The sequence below is a fragment of the Mycteria americana genome, chromosome 1 (genome assembly GCF_035582795.1).
Source record: "Mycteria americana isolate JAX WOST 10 ecotype Jacksonville Zoo and Gardens chromosome 1, USCA_MyAme_1.0, whole genome shotgun sequence".
Taxonomy (NCBI): domain Eukaryota; kingdom Metazoa; phylum Chordata; class Aves; order Ciconiiformes; family Ciconiidae; genus Mycteria; species Mycteria americana.
In genome coordinates this window covers 55,934,817-55,952,187 of record NC_134365.1, presented here as the reverse complement: position 1 = coordinate 55,952,187, position 17,371 = coordinate 55,934,817, and the positions used below count along the sequence as shown (strand labels likewise).

At 36.6% G+C, this 17,371-nt stretch overlaps 1 protein-coding gene across 4 annotated transcripts in view; it reads right to left on the bottom strand.

Moving 5' to 3' along the window:
• Positions 1–17,371, bottom strand: part of UBN2 (ubinuclein 2) — a 47,847-nt gene that overhangs the window by 10,167 nt on the left and 20,309 nt on the right. For all 4 annotated transcript variants that reach the window (XM_075499192.1, XM_075499179.1, XM_075499187.1 and 1 more), the window contains exons 4-12: positions 15,615–15,752; positions 14,240–14,352; positions 12,698–13,196; positions 9,174–9,244; positions 8,335–8,464; positions 6,881–6,999; positions 6,109–6,222; positions 4,587–4,730; positions 744–794 (exon numbers count right to left, since the gene is read on the bottom strand). In XM_075499192.1, the coding sequence (XP_075355307.1) occupies positions 744–794; positions 4,587–4,730; positions 6,109–6,222; positions 6,881–6,999; positions 8,335–8,464; positions 9,174–9,244; positions 12,698–13,196; positions 14,240–14,352; positions 15,615–15,752 (1,379 nt within the window). The remainder of the gene's footprint in view (positions 1–743; positions 795–4,586; positions 4,731–6,108; positions 6,223–6,880; positions 7,000–8,334; positions 8,465–9,173; positions 9,245–12,697; positions 13,197–14,239; positions 14,353–15,614; positions 15,753–17,371) is intronic.

Sequence of the window (17,371 nt, the reverse complement as noted above, 5' to 3'; positions counted from 1 at the left end):
AGGATTATTAGTCATCAGCTTCAACTTAGAAGTTAAGCATTTTAAACCTCCTTTTCTCATTTCTATTTCTTCAAGAGGATCAACAGATTTATATCTTACAAGTCATTTATTCTCCTTTCCTAAGCAACTAGGAATATGCCTGGTTAAAAAAAAAAGACCTTACTGTAGGTGGACCATGACTCAGTTTTGCTATTAAGTAGAAAAATGTCCTATGTTAATCATATTTATCACAAAGGTTGCAATTTGGGTGTTATTCAAAGTCAGAATTGTTTATTTGCATTCTGGCTGAATGCGGCCAGCTCCTGAGAGGGACAAAGCGTTGTCTGAAAATCAAGAAGGTAAAATTCCACTAAGACACACAGCCTTCTGCGGTTAGAGACATGTATGAGGAAAGAGCAGGAAGTACTGCAGTCTCTTGAGTTCAATTTAATAAGCCGCAGAGCAAAATTTAGGTAGTGTATAGTGCTTTGAAATATGTCGAGTAAAAGGCGATAATCCAAGAATGAACATCCACTTAAGTTATCTAGTCACTTCATAACTGAGTAAAATATAATGCCACAAGAACATTACAGTTATAAGCCTAAATTAAATAATTTTTAAAAAATTAACATTGTAAGTCTCTTCAAACAAATCCCAAGATAGCTCCTTTTCCTCCCCTATGTCCAAAAAAAGGCAGCATGAAGATGGGAAAAAATGCTATGAACAACCTAAAGATACTAGTAAGTTGTCAACATTATACTCACGGAGCAGAAGTGAGGTGATTGTGAACACTTCGGCTTTCTTTAAAAAGCATCCTAAAAGAGTGGCGAGAAAAGAAACATAAGGTGATTCTACAGGGACAATCAGCATATGATCACCAAATACACAAGTATCTTTGAATTTTCAGAAGAACCCTTTGATTATCTGTCCCCAAAGCAGCTAGTAGGTAGTTTGCCTGTATTGCTATCATGACATAGTTCCAGGAAGCCACAAACAGAAAAATGCCAAAAAAATAAATATATATTTCAAGTTTACATTCAAAATACCTCAGTAAATGGCCAAGCAGAAGTCAACATAACAGAATATTACCTCCTTCAGCTGGACAGAAGAAATACATTTTGAATTCTCTCTCCTCAAAGGCTAATGAAATATTTTAAATATCAAATTAAGGATTATTGTAAACTCTTTTCATTATGTGTCCACACATTGATCATAGGTTTGGGTTTCACGGTTAGTCTGTTGTCTTTTTGGTTTTTTTTTAAAGCACAGAGGAAAGAAGTCAGAATACAGTAGCCAAGCTTGTTTCTAGTTTTCTTCACTATTTTGTATAGGCCATTGTGTACCATTTCTGTGATTTCAATTACACGGGACTTGCACATACATTTTACTACAGAGCCAATGAATGGCAACAGTTGGTATGACAAATCTCAACACTTCACATGCTTTTATTTCCATGTTATCAACTTCTGAGCTGACAAGTGGGAAATGAAAATTATTCCTGACCTGTACCTATCTTACAGCTTGCTACCCAAATGCACCTATAAATAGACAATTAATGAAACCTTGATCCCCTTCCCTGTTTCCAGGTAGGCAAAGTAGAACAGACAAGATTTTCCTATACCACTGCCATCATGCTAACACCAAACACATCATGAACAGCTGTCTAAACAAGAGCTTTGCACCACTGATTACACATCCTTTAGAGCTGCAATAGTTATGAAAAATCCAAATATCCACAAATCTCATGTAATCTGGTAAGAAAACATTGACATCCTCTTGCTACAGTTCCAACGCCTTACTTCTCAGATTCTACTTTCAGCTCCATTTTCACATTTTCTTCACCATACTAACCTCCAAATCTGTATAACATTGCTCCCCATCAGAGACTACTGAATGCCTATGAAGAACACCGAGCAAAAGGAACATTCCTCATTACAAGTTCAGTGTGCTACTTTCTGACCTACCCGGCTTCTCCAGAATATTTCCCTCCCCACCTCCTTCCTGGTGCTTTGTCCATTCCTTAGTCTTTTTCATTTGGGAATGAAAATCCAAAATGAATCCCAGGCCCCAGTAATTCATAGTATCATCCTTAAAGGTTCAAGACAAAAGTGTAACTACTACAGGAACAGAAATCAAAGATACAGTACAAAGAAAGGACAATGCAGTATATGTTCCAAAGCAAGAACATGCTTGGAAAATAATCCCTCCATTGCAAACATATATTTAGACGTAAAAGTTGATGAGAGAGATCGGTATGAGATTGTTTGTCTCTGGTCGTGATTTCAAGTCAAGCGTGCTGTTTGACCTGCGCAAAATAAATGTGCTACAAGCCTATTTGCGTGACCACCTCCAAAGATGATGAAACTTTCAATTAAAGGAAACAGACTTCCTGTTCCTTACACTTCTTTTTTGAACATACACATATTTAGGTTGCAGGCTTTTTTCAGACGCACATGGAATTAATGTGCAACCCAGTTACAAAAAAGTGGGTTACATTATTTGAAAAGGCTTTGGGATCCTTTAGGACAAAAAGTATTTCTCTAAATCCATGAGTATTAATAAAACAATCTCCTGGGGCAAGAGTAGGGAAGTTACACACATAGAAAATTCATTTGACAAAGGTAGTTGTGATACACATGGATAAATGAAAGAGGTGCAAATTAAAGTTATGATTGATGCCTTACCTCATGCTTCTATACTAAGCTATGAGGAACATTAAATACAATTAACTTTGAAAGAGCAAGAAATTTTTCTTCTGGGCTGAACCCACAAAGTTCTGGTATGATAGACCTACTCTGATTAGTAAGAATTCCTTATGAAATACATAGTCATTAGGACATTTTTAATACTAATTGCCTAATTTTTTTTCCAGTTTACATAGCTCCTTCTCACTTGAGGCCACATATAAAGGTAAAAAATCATAAGCCTTCAGCATGATAATCCCTACTTTAACATCCCAATAAGATGAGCATCCAGCATATGAGTAACATGTGCTGTATTAGGAGTTACCACTGTCAGACTGTAGGAAATACTTGCTTTTCCTTTTCCATGCATAACTGTTTGCCTACAAATTAAAATACATCACTTCCTAAACAGAAAGCAGGGAAGCACCTCCCCATAAATACAGGACAATTTGTAAATCATTATGGTACCATAACTGCCCAGTTGTAAATGAAGTGTTGCTGGTCAACAGAAAGTTATGATCAGGCAGCTCTTGGGGTTTGATTTGTTGGTGATTTGTGTTTGTTTGTGCCTCTTTGGGGGGGGAGGGATGTTGGGTTTTTGTTTGTTTTGGATTTTTTGTTTGATTTTTGTCTTTTTGTTGAAACCACTTTTAAGGATAGTTTAAAAGCTTATGGAAATTTTCAGCACACTTATGGTATGGAAAGGATAGAACCGTATATGTTATATGGCTTTCAAATACAAAGTTTTAACGTGCTTCACTTTATGTTTTCTTGGATGACCTCACGCTATCACTTGACTATTTTGCCACCATCAGTGATCTACATATCTGTTCTTAAGCTAAACTGGGATTCCTTGTCTCATCTACTTCAATAAAATCTTCATAAGAGATAACATCTCACTCATCAGCATATTTACTATACAAAACTAGATCCTTGAACAGAAATAAGTCAGCTGTATGCCAAGAAGTGTAAAACTTCATTTGTTCCTTTCATTAGTATTTCACAAGCAGCTTATTACACCCTCATTTTCTACACTGACTATTCTAGGGAATATCTCAGTACAGTTATTTTTACAGCTTGATACAGATTTGGCTAATCTACAGTCGAGGCATTCTTGAGCAAATTGATTAGTATTGTTGTATCATTTAGCTTTTACAGTTAGGTCAAAATTTGATGGGAAACTGTCTTTTGCAATGGGTGCTACAGAAGGAAAGAACTTGTGTCATCTATATTTGCTTCTCTTCTTCCACTTCGAAGTGTTTCAAAACTTTGTCAAATTTGCATTTCACAATGATTACTCTTGCTCTCATTTTATTTTTTTCCCCTTTGTGTGGTAGTTTCCTCTTAACAAGTCAGTAGGAAGCAAGTGTAAGTTTTCATTAAGAAACTGGTGTATTTTTAACTGCAGCATCACAGAGCATCCCAATCGCATACAGGAAATAAGGAGCACAAACCTTAGTGTTTTGTGAACTCTGGTGTTGAAATTCCCACTTATAATTTTAAAGTCTGTCACACTGCATTATCAGACTGCTTACAACATAATAGGCAAAACTCCTTTCTATATCACTATCACTTTCTATATCACAGAAACAACTTCTCAAAGAGCTACCCCCTGCCTCATACTTCCCCCTCAAATGAAACGTCATGCACCATGTTATGAACTTCAGTAAATTCAGTCTCCAGCAGATGACAAAAGCAAATAGTTCTCCAAGGAAAAGTGGTTTTTATCTCTCAGGCTTGCAAACAAGATAGAAAATTAACTTCTGAAAAACATTCATTCTTCTAAAATATTCCAGTTCCACTGACATATTTTGACATTTTAACCAATATTAATAGTACATGGTTGAGTCAAACATATGACAATAAGATCCAAAAAAACCAGTTAACACCACAATTAATAGATACATAAAGCAGGTCTCTTACCTTGCCTGCATCCAGCCTTTAGGCCAAAGTGGTTTCACTTCTGTTTCCATAAAGGTTTTGAGGTAATCTTCAGCAGACTGACTTCTATTTGGCTCTAGCTCATAGCATCCCAGCTTGATCTTAACAAGATTACACAACAGAGACCTGCAGAAAAAACCACAATAAATATATTGAAAGAAACAATCCTTTCAAAAGCTCAGCAAGAAAAAGGCTGAGAAATTGAAGCATTGGTGCTATACAGCTGGTATCCATTGCCAGTTGTAGGAAGAGCTCAGTTCCAATCGTGTTTTTTTGGAAGTTTGCCACTGCACAAATTTGCTACTACCGCTAGTATGATCTGCCACTATCACTTCTCTGTTTCCAGCAGACTGTATGGCTCTTTTTCATCCTTACTATCATTTTGTAATTGGTTTTACATTTTCTTTGTGGTTTCCTCATAGTGAAACACCTCCTCTCACTTTGCTCACAGTAACCTCTATCTCATTTAAGATGGAGAATGTCTGAAAGCAAGTGAAATCCATTCTACACTGAATATTTCAACAGAAAATTCTTTCTGACAGGGATGCTGTCTTTTACGGTCCTTAAAAATATAAAAGTGCACACAGTTGAGTAACATTGGCCTTTCAGAGCCTCTTGAATGAAAAAAACCAACATATTTAAATATATTTTCTTTAAGTATAGCTCCCTCCAGGTCAGTCCAAGCTATACTGGTTTTATATATTCCATGAAGCTTGCTTCTCTGTTGTCTTAACATACTAAAAAAGACTCATCACAAGAAGTCCACCAGCCCCTTTTAATAATATGTATACTTGTACCAAAATTAGCTTAGATCTTGCAAGGGAAATTACTAATTTAGAAGGATCTGGTTGCTTAAAAGCCTATCTAGATTCTTTAAATAATAGCAATCTCAGTTTTCAGTAAAATCTATCCTAGGAAACAGAACAATGAAAATTCATCATTTCAGACAAGAATCTGTGTTGCTCTTGAGAGATAACAGAATTTGTGTTCAGAGGGGATGGGAGAGGTTAAGATTCATGCATTCTGGATGCTGGCTTGCTCAAGGACTGGGAGGCTTGCCAAACCAGCATCGACAATTTTGGTGTTCTGCCCTACTGTGGCAGAAATCTTTACTGCTCATTGGGTGACAGTGTTTGGTGACCTATTCCTACAATGGTGGGAAGCAGGTATAACTCCGCTTACACCTCTGTTCTTTGCTTAAATAAGCTTGACATCCTAGGGCCAGGAAAATTCTCATGTATTTGGATAAAGCAGATAAACAAGCACTGAAAAAAGGGTTGGACATAGGATGATCTTGCCTTTGAAGTTAAAGAAAAGGGTGTTTTACCACTGCAGCATTCTAGCTTGCCTATTTAGCCCCACCACTCTCCCAAACTTCTCCGAGGTGTACTTCTGAGAACGATTATTTATTAAACAGTATCATGTAATAATACTGTAATAACCCTTGGAGATCCCTTTATGAAGTCAGTGAAAAGTCTTGGTGGAAAAGGTAGTTTTGTCTCACCTCACTGTGTCATCCCAATGAAACTTCTTTCTGGGTCCCACAACCCTCTTTCCAGGTTTCTCATCATCATCTTCTTCCGATCCATTTTTCTCTCGTTCATCTTCCGCTTGCAATCTGCGGTTAGAACAATCGTTTTCTTTATAGATATACAACATAGACAAAATGTTTCCTTGAGAAAGGAGTGTTGTTTTAAGTGTTAGGGAAAAAAAAAAAAAAGACCTGCCTTCAGATTCTCGTTATATACTCCCTGAAAGGGTAAACTGTTCATCTTCCTCTCCCCACCGCTTCATGGTCCTCAGAGACAAATGAAAAGGACACACTGTATGGATGCTATCAAGGATGCTGGCTATAAGCTTGATGTAGTGCCTCTACTGGGAAATGGCAGCATGCTTTTCAATCTATTAATACTCATCCAAGTCTAAAATTAGTTAACTATGAGGGAAACAATTACAATTAACAAGGACAAAATATACCAAGAACCTGAACACACCATCTTCCTCCGTTAATCCAGCATTTTGAGAATCTCCAGTATCCTTCTCACAGTTTATAATTTCTTTCTCTCAAGACCTATTTCATTCAGTTAATGGAATTTCTTTCTAGAGTCAGGTGATAACATCACTTACACAAAACTAAGTACTTTGTACACTTCAAAGTTTACAGACACCCATAAACTGGAGCTGAGTACTTTGCTGAGCTCAGGGAATGAACAACATGGAGACAGACTTCCAGCTGGACTCTAGAATGGGCATGCATAGACTCCAGAAATACCTACTTGGCATTCTTGGCTTGATTGCGGGCCTGACAGTCCTCTTGATACTTGCATAACTGTTCAGGCATGACGTTACTGACAGCCAGTTTCAGCTTTTGCAGTGGTTCTCTCAAGCGGTCATCCTGTGAAAAGAGAAACACCAAAGTAGTCCTATTAGATGCATTGTAAAGAGTGTTTCAGATAGTTTCACAAAAATTATTTCCCACTCACTCCTGAGGCAATATTCCCAGTAGTAACTATTGACTGCAACAGCCATTTCCTACATGGCACTTGAATCCTGTTAGGTGCAACAGAATTATAGAAATGCACATACTTGAAATTTCTCATACAATTCATGTAAGTCTTCAGACCAGAAACAATGAAAGATAGTCACAAGGAAACATATCATGAATATCCCAAAACATTATGGCATGATCTCATGATATAATGCTTTTTAATCAAAATAGGGAAGGGAAGAAAACCTGAGGGAAAAAGCAAGATGACTTGACTGATGAGTGTCTCAACACTTGGAAATAAGTATCTAATTAATCAAGTATCCAAAAACTCTGTGGTATAAAAACATCCTAGGTAATGAACACAATATATGTATTTGATTATCTCAGTATTAGATTTTTATTATACGTAATTTCTGTGCCTCAAAGGTAAGGACTATGTATTTAAAATTGTCTCCAAATATTAAGAGCCTCAAACATTAAAGTTATATACTATATACTTCTCTACATGGTTTTAAATTATCTTCCTACATCTTCTGACTTTACATTCTTAATCATAACTGCCTATTGAGAAGAACTAGAATACTATGTGCTATTATGTCTTACTGCTTAGAAATAGCATATGAATCTGTTTGCCTCCTTAGCAAGTTCTGAGATCTCTGCATTCATGATCCTCAGATCCTCTGCAAGATTTAGTCCTGGATTTCATCTAAAGAATCAGGTCAGGATATTTCCAGTCACGTAAAACTTTTTTATTCAATAGGAAGACATATTCTTTAAGAGAAAAGCAACTGCAAATGACATAAAGTATTTGTAAGACCTAGCCACAAATTTGCGCAAACAGTACAGGCTGGGTCATCTATTATCCATCTAGCCTTTCTTTTTTCTTGACACAAAAGTGAATGCAATAGCAATTTTTTTTAGCCTATCATAACCATGATTATTATGGCTTTCTAGTTCTGTTACTTTGGTATGTACCCTGTACCCAACTTTCAAGATGAAAGGACTTAATAAAGGGTCTGAAAAGCACTTCAAATAAAGGGCCCGAAATACTTAAGATATTTGTTCCTAAAGCAAGTGACAATAGCAGGTACAAAGAAAAAAGCTTTTAAGCTGATCTAGTGACTAAGCCAAAAATCTTTTGCTTTATTGGAGACTGTGTAGCTGTTGCTCTACTCTCCTGCATTCTGTCCTCATCACTATTACATAATTGACTCATGCTGGAGCTAATCTCCCTGTCATTACCTGGACATTGAGGTGTAACTTCTTCAGACGCTTTATCAGTGTGTCCTTATTGCATGGCACAAAAGCCTCAAGGTGAGAGTACACTCCATTGCGGATAGCAGGATTTATCTCCTGTAACTGTAGCTCAATACTGACAAACAAACAAGAGACAGTCAACCAGTGAGGCACTCCAAGATGAAGATGACAACCGAACAAAAACCTAAGGAAGCTTTGTATGCATAACATATTCTAGCTATGCATACTAAAAATAGCAGCTTGGGAGATTTTCAGATAAACTTTTTTTTACAAAAGGAGAAAGTCTTAATCAATGGCAAGAAACCATTCATATACATACTTCTCCAGCAACGTTGAGCACTGTCATTCAAGTTTTGTTTACTCCCACCATTGCACATCAATCTTGATACAATTTTGACTGCTACGGTCTTCTAGAGATTACTTTTTGTTTCTTAGAATACGAACACAGAACCTTCTATATTAAACGCTTAGTTGAAGGGTTACAGAGTAAAAAGAGCTGGCATTTTCTTTCATGAAAGCTGAAGGTGTTTTGAGTTATGAAAGTGGGGGACAGGAAGAAATAATGGGAGTTTTGTTGAATTTTACACATCAAGTCAAGGACACAGGGCACTACAAAACACTTTACACTGGATAAAGACAGACAGATAGTCATGACAGGAATTGTATTCATATATAAATCTCTTTAGCTAATAACTAGCTTAGACTGATCTACCTTCATTGACTTTTAAGGGCTTTGTTGGAACAACCTCAATAATATTTCCTCTTCTGTACTTTTCCTTTCAACCCCTTTCCAAAAAGGGAAGGTTGTACAGATAAGCACTTACTCCAGCAGAATATTATTCATGTCTTGCGTGAAAAACTTCTTCCTGCCTTCTTCATCAAACATCTTGGCGGCCTGAAAATATAGCAATAAAAAGTATCCAAAAGTTCATAGAGCATTTTAATCCAACAACCTTTGTATCTTTACTTTTACAGCTGTATCACATTCTTATTTTCCAGAGAACAACATTACTTAGAAAAAAATAAACAAAGCCAAAGTATACTCAGCTGTTTAGAGAAAAGGTGAGGATTGTTATTATACTCAAATAAAAATGCCTTCCTCTAGGGCAAACAATTATTCTATTTAGAATCTGCCTTGATCACTGATGTTAACACATTCATCTTTTCAATACCCTTGAAGAAAGAAAATGGTAGAGATATTTTATCATCTCACCACCAGGAACATTCCACTACCACTGTTTGCTTTAAAAAGAGGAGCACTGCTTGACAAGTCAAACAGGCAAGAGCATTAATACATTTCTATTCTCAATCTATGAAAGGCTCCTTTTCTACCTCTGTTATGTGCCTCACTCAGTTACAACTTCCCAGCCTCCTTAGATCCATCTCCACCCTTCACTGCAATTTCTACAAAGGGATTATGTATGCTAGAGGAATACCTCATCCCCCTTTTCTGGTGCTGTCCAGCATTCTTGCCGTGTTTAGACTATGTCTCTAATTTTTGTCTGTCTTCCTGAGTCTCTTGGGGTGGGGGGGGGGGGAAGACAGCCTTATTCCTATACATACTTCCTTTTATTATAAGTTTTTACTGGTCTTGCAGGAATTCCCATGCAGAATCCCTTTATCTTTGCTCTTATCACCTAGATTCTTATTTTCACAAACAATGACAGCTTGTAGGAGAAAGCCAATTCCCTGCACCATTCTACAAAAATCAGTAAGATCATCTGTCTAGTGTTCATCCACTCTGCAGATTTATAGAAGTCAAGAGAAAAACACTCCACTTTTAGAGGCTTATTGTCATCTTCTATTCTGGCACTGGGACCAGACAGGGAATATCTAAAGGAGCAGGAAAAGGATATGCATGCAGAAAAGCAAGTGTAGTATTGTTATAGCGACTGACAAACATTAGATGCAGCCAACATGCTACGAGGCTGAATATTCAAATAAATTAAAAATCTCTAATTCTGCCATTTAAAAAAATTTGTAGTGACTTGTGGAAACACAGCTAAAAACTACAAATAAATCTGAGTGTTAACTTGATAAAATTCCTTTATTACTATGAAATACTTGCTGTCCTTGCTCTTTGTAACTGACCCATTTAAGCTTGAAAGAAAAATATTTTCTGGAATTGTGAACTCTACACCACACAGGAAAACAGGATTCTGATACTCTATTGGAAACCATAAGGTAGCTGATTATCTGAATGCTTTACTACTTCAGTCATGAACATTGATATGAGAGTTTAAGTTCCTGTAAGGACTGCATTCTGCTCACTACTTTCTACTGTAAATTCAGCTGCTGAGGGGATGGTACTATCTGTTTAAGAATACTGAAGCATTTGTCCTGCTAAAAAAATTAGAAGGGTTATAGGTGTTTACAAATTATAGGATACCAAAAAGACAAGTTTAAAAGTCTTAAATCTAGTATCTTTAAGCATAATTAACACAGGGATTATCATCATCATCTGGTTTATATGAAGTGGAAGGAAAGATATGCTTTGACATTTCGGTCCCAGGTAGACCTTTAAAAGGTGATTTCAGCATTATACTATCACACTGGACAGCGTTGCTGGCTTTTGATGAGAGCAACATTGGCAGATTCAAAAACTGCATCGCTATTGCTGAACTGTGCTTTTTTTTCCCCCACAGAGAGATTATCTTGACAGTTACCTTCACAATAGAAAAAAGCCATTTTATTACTTTCCTGCTTGTGTACAATATTGTCTTCTGTCGTGGTAGTTCAGAACTGCCCACTTAGGGAACTAGAAGACATTAATCTACAAAAGGAATTCAGGAAATTTTTATTGTATTTAGTCAGTGGCTTTCTAAATATAATTTTCTTTTTAAATCTAGATATATCATACCCCGTTCATGGAATATAAGCTTTTTCCTACAGCTTAATAAACTTCTTAGCTTTCTTTGCACTAAAGGGCACTAAAGCTGTAAATCTGGTTAGTATTTGACAAGACCTATTTCTTTTTCCTGCTTTTTTAGAAGATGTGTTCCCCCACTGATAATATGTCAGTTGACTGCAATTTGCAGAAGGTAAGGAAGTTGCAATCTTTAAGTCAATACACAGTCTAGTTTTTCCCCCAAAACTGTATATGGGTAAACTTGTTCTGCTCAGCCAGCACCAAACTTCCAGAAGACATTATCAAAAGCAGAAGACAGAAGAGTTAGGTTTTGCTAAGAACCACTGAATTAAAGCTTTCTTCCAACTGGGTGGGGCTTGTTATACAGCGAAGCAGCATGAATTTGGGGCAGGCCGCTAACACTTCCTGACTTTTGGCCTAATCCAGTTCTGCAGTTTTGCTAGCAGCTTATTGTTGATTCATAGCAAAATTAACCTGAATAGTCAAAGGTAGACAAAACCATCTCTCTCACTTTAGTAAATACTAACCCCTTGGCTGTATTTAGGTTGGTACATTTAAAATAACTAAGAACACTCTAAGACATTTACGTACAGGTAAGATATAAACATTATGTTTTATCATTACTCTAACCTGTAGCAAAGCAAGCTCTGTTACTGTTTAAATTCTTTTTTTCCAAAAAGGTAATAACTTGAACTGCTTTTTCAAGACTTACTCTGAGTAAGGAAAAGCTGCACTTTATTCTGAGTAAGGAAAAGCTTTAATATCAGAATCTGGACAATCAAACAACAAATTTATTCTCAACTTAAGATAACATCCACAACTGAAACAAGGAGCATATAACACCTTAATAGCTCTGATCCCTTTCAATAAGCTATTGGGAAGTTTGTACCTGTGGATTTAATACTTTTCATTAATATTTTTTATGAGTCTGGACCCCATTCTAACCTTCCAAAAGAAAATATTCAGTTTTGTTGTTGGTTGGGTTTTTTTTTTTTTGGTAGTTGCGTGGTGGTTTTTTGGTGGGGTTTTTTTGTTGTTGCTGTTTTTTTTAAACTGGCAAGTTAGCATTTATGTTACAAAGCCAAAAATTCAAGACATGGATTTTTAAGCTGCAGTTATATTTCAGGTTTCCTCCTCCAAAGTAAGAACACACCCATTCATTTCACCAATAATAATTCAAGTTAAAGTAACACTGCTGTTTCCATTATGGAAAAAAACCCAAACGTTACAATACACACAAGATTTAGAAAACCTTGTCTCCACTGTGAAACAAACACTGCTTTAACAATTGACCTGCATCATCTCTGTGCCTGTTTTCATCCAAATATAAATACAGCCATTAAGATTGACATTAAGATCAATTCTACACTTTTTACAGTTTCAGCCAGCAATTCAAGGATGACAACTTAGGCCCTAATTATTCTTCCTTGTTCTCTCAGATTGTTGAATGCAATCCCTTACCAGTGAATTCATACTTACTGTTCGAAGGTCTCCAATGCGCTTTTCAAGTAGCATAGGCAGACCTTCTGGGAGGGCAGGCACCTGCTTGGGTGTCATGACCTGAGAGGTGTAGGTTGCCTGAGTGACATTTCCATTTTCTCCTGACAGCTCAGATACCGGGCTGCCATCAGAAGTGCCATCAAGCAACTTGTCAAAGTCAATGTCTCCCAGCATCTCCAGGGCACTTTCAGCTTCTTGCAGGAGCTCACGTTCATTTGTGCTACCAAAAATGGAGAGGACAGGATCATTGATCCTAAGATTCAAGTCAGAGATATCGTTTCCTGCACTGAGAGACGAGGAAGGAATTTTACTAGGGGTAGAGGTTGCAACAGTCACTGGAGGTTTTGGACTAGATTCCTTCTTCCTCATGGCTTCCTTCTCCTTTTGAAATTTACGGATCATGGCAGCCAGAGAGAGTGAGTCTTTATACAATTTCTTTTTCTTCTTTTCAGACTTGTGTGAATTTAAGGCCATTACTCTGTAGAGGAAAGAAATCTTTCATTAGAATGCATGTGACTTTTGAAGCCCTAGTAACCTTTTACAAAAATCTGGGAGTTTAGTACAATTAAAAAATTATCAGGGCAAGAAGCAAGTACTCTGTGCTTCTATCTTCAGACTATTTTATCAACTACCATAAACCTTTGTTGGTCATGTGATTTCGTGATCTCTAACTGATTTGTTTTGCTAACTTTTGTACACATTAAGGCAAAGGTTATTTACTTTTGACTTCTCAATTTAATTATGGAGAAGTTGGCACAGTCATTAAACTCATGGTTGATCTATGCTACTAAAATACTTAAACTTGCCTCTCAGACTCCTGAAGGGTAGCAGGTTGCTTTAAGTTTAGGCACACCGTGTATGTTAAAAAAAATTCTCTTCATTGCTAAGAATTTTGACATGCAGGCTCAACATCTATGTGCTACTTAAACTGAGCATTTTCTGCTAATTCATCACCTTGATGAAAAATACTATCAATAAATTTTCAATACCAACTTGAATATTTGTAAGACAACTTTCACTCAACGACACTTTTCTAGAAGCCAATTAAAAAAACCCATCACCTTAATCCTTCCGTACTAGCCTCAGAACTCAGGAAAGCACACACAAAGTTAGTAAGAAACATGTGGAATAATTAAGCTATGTTGACAGTTTTCCCGATTAGAAACCAAGGGATAGGAAGAAAAATAATTTTCATTAGAAGATGTAATTCTTAGTGCTATATAAGACTTTGGGTAGAACAATGATGGATAATGCTATTCATAGACTCAAAAATTATTTTCTGTAATTTGTCTTTCCTTGTTTTATTATTCCTTGTTCAAAATTGTGGGGGACAAAAAATTAGCCTGTAGGACTTATTTATGCGAAAAGCCCACACAAATTCCAAAACCAAAATCTTTTCGCTATTAATTATAGTTTAAAAATACAATATTCTAAACAGCTGTGATAATCTTGCTATGGCACGCAATCTTGAAACCAAACCTCACATGCAATTCAAGGGTTCATCTAAAGACAGTAACCTACCCCAACTGCTTAGGAACTTTCATTTTCCGAGGCTTCTTCTCCTTTTCTGTCCCTTCATCTTTCCGCTTGCGCTTCTTCATTCCACGATCTTCACTTTCTTTTAACTTTGCTATCTAGAAAAGAGATCAAGTAAAGGACAATGATTCTTCCACCCTAAAGAACTTTTACAGCAAGAAACATTTAGTTTTCCTCACACTTTCCAATTCAGAGCCAGGAAAAATACCTCAATGTGCATAAAGGCAAACAGTACCACTGAATTCCTAACAGCAATTGCAGTTACTGACAAGTCTCAATCATTAATCATTTTTAAACAGTTACTGAACTCAGAGTTTTCAGTAAGAAAACTACTTTAAGGCACATGCAGACTGATGCCAAGCCAGTATGAGCAACGGCCACCTTGGAAGACTGAATCCCCCACCTTCTTCTTCTGCTACCACAGTTTCATTGCTGAGTATGAAGTTATATAGCATAGAATATCTTTTTGACCAATTCAGATCAGCTGTCTCCCCTCCCAAGTTCTTGCTGATGCCTAGCTTACCCGCCGGTGCACAGTAGGGAAAAAGAAAGCCTTCCCACTATGCAAACATTACTCAGCAACACACCAAAGTTTTGGCTGTTATCAACACTATTTTAGTCACAAATCCAAATCATAGCACTAAGGGCTGCTATTAAAAAAAGTTAACTCCATCCCAGTTAAATCCAAAACAAGAACCTTAAAATTATGTTAAATTTAAAAAATTATAGAGCAGAAAAGGACATCATAAAGCAGGAAGTTCTTGGAATGGCATTGAACTTGTGAATGTCATATGCAAGCAATTATGTTCACATTGATCATAACTTGTCAAAGCACACAGAACAGCACGCTGTTTGGGAAAGACCATATATATATTTTAATATAGCTATTCTTATGCGCTGAGTTTATTTTAACAGATATTTTGTTTTAAGTGTTATTCTGAACATTAGGAACAATTTCAAATCATGCAAGCTTTGTGCAAAATCATAAAAGCAGTGTTGGAGAATTTAGGTTCTCATCTCATACAATAAAATTCCTATAAAATTACAGAATCATTTGTCACTTCAAGATGGATGGACACAACTTGTTAGCTTGCTAACCAGATGGTTAGTCTTACAAGACTGGACAGCCTGTGGACATCCTGAGTTATTTCCTGAATGCTAGTACATGAGTCAAAAAAAGAAAGTGCAATAATATGTAGGACTTTGTTGATGAATGATGCAATGAATGATGGACATCAAAAATTATGTGCATCATTCTGCTTTCAGCCTCTTCATCTGAGCCATTCTAAGCCTATCAAGTATTTCCCAATGTCCACCTAGCTTTAAGTTCTGTATAAAAAGCATAATTAAGACCACTCACTTTAGGTGGCCTATGCTTTTTGTCTTCTGCAAAGTCTTCATCCTCTGAGTCAGATGCCTGGCGGAACTGCAGTGTACCAGTGTTGATATAAAACCCTCCATATTTGGTTGTCAGAGATGCAGGAACCAATTCATCATACTGGGAAGGAAAAAGATGAGTTTATCAGCATTTCTTAATAAAACGAATAGGTAGTTCATTTACCAGTCTCTATACATAAAAAATTATATACAAGTACACAGCACAGCTTGCTAGAATAGAAACAGGATAGTAATGCTATTGAAAACTTACTGGCCAAGGCACAGAATATTAATATCACAGAATAATCTTTCTACTTTCAAAACGATGCCCTTTTTTGGAAGAAGAGACAGGATTACAGCATTAAAAGTACTGCTTTCTGAAGGAAATTAAGATGGGCACAGGGGCATTCCCCCCCCCCCCCCCCCCAAAAAAAAACTTTTTCCCCCCAATATTCTGTCTCTGAGAGCATGTTACATTCTGCCAGACATTAAACCTCAAGATACAAAACCATGTGAACAATGATATACCACCTGCCTATGAGCAACTTCACTTGATTGTTCACTAGTTGTTTTTGTCCAGGAAGTAGGCACATACGTAGCGAGTTATTTGTTTTCAACCCAAAATTTAAACTAGATAGAGGCAGGTTTAAGTTTCATACTTCTATTGAATACCCTTCAATTTTAGGAGACTGTGCAGTTCAAATTACCTTCTGTTGGTCATACACTTTTATCACAGGCCCTTTAAGTTAACTATAAGTGATAGATACAGTTATTTCCAGAACCTATTTCTTCCATATTTTCAAAAAGATGACAGTCTGAACAATCACTATATTGCAGTGGAAGAAGCCTCATCTATATCAGAATTTTACAGAATTGGATGTTATATCCAGGAAATAGGACTGAATATAGTAGAGATGTTTTTGTAAATTAAGCATTAAAAAATTCTCAGATTATATACTTTGATTTCATTAGGACTGCCACAGTTTTCATTAATACCAGTCTCTGCAGTGCACTTGACATGTTCAGACATTCCAACACATGCTACATTTTAGTACCAACTCTAACCACAGTGCCCTGCTCAAAAATCTACTTCTCTTACAAAGTTGTCTGAAATTATCTTTTGTTAAAAATGCTATCCCAGACATGACAAACTTAGCCACAGTATCTGTTAGCTTATTTCCAATTTTAGGTGTTGAATATGACATTGCCTCTTACACAAATACCACAGTGCCAGGACTTGTTTCGTTGAAAGTCAGATATATTCTCACTCTGTTTAGACAGTTTTAAAACCACAAAAGGTTTCAAACTCTTATACACACTTTATTTTGAAAAGCGCTTAGTATTTATGAAGGAATTTCCAAGTTAGAATTACAAAGTTGTATCTCAAAAAAATTGAAATCCAAAGACAGAGGAAAAGTCGTCAATATTAAGTATAGTGGAAGACAATATTAATTCTATTATTTCGTGACCAGCAGCCTCCCCAGAACGACATTCTCCCCCAAGTATTACCAGAAAACTGTTAGTCTCTAGGAAATATCTTGTTAACAGCAAACTCTCAAAAAGGCTGGGAGGATGAATAGATTCATTCCAGCTCTGTGCATAAGTATCAACAAAGCAAGCCATGGAAGCGTTTGCAAGAGAACTGAGGGAGGGTTGCCTTGACAATGCCATCATCACTATGCAAAAGGACAAAGTTGTCCTGAACTACTCCAAATTCAAACTATCAGTCTTAGTTTTCAA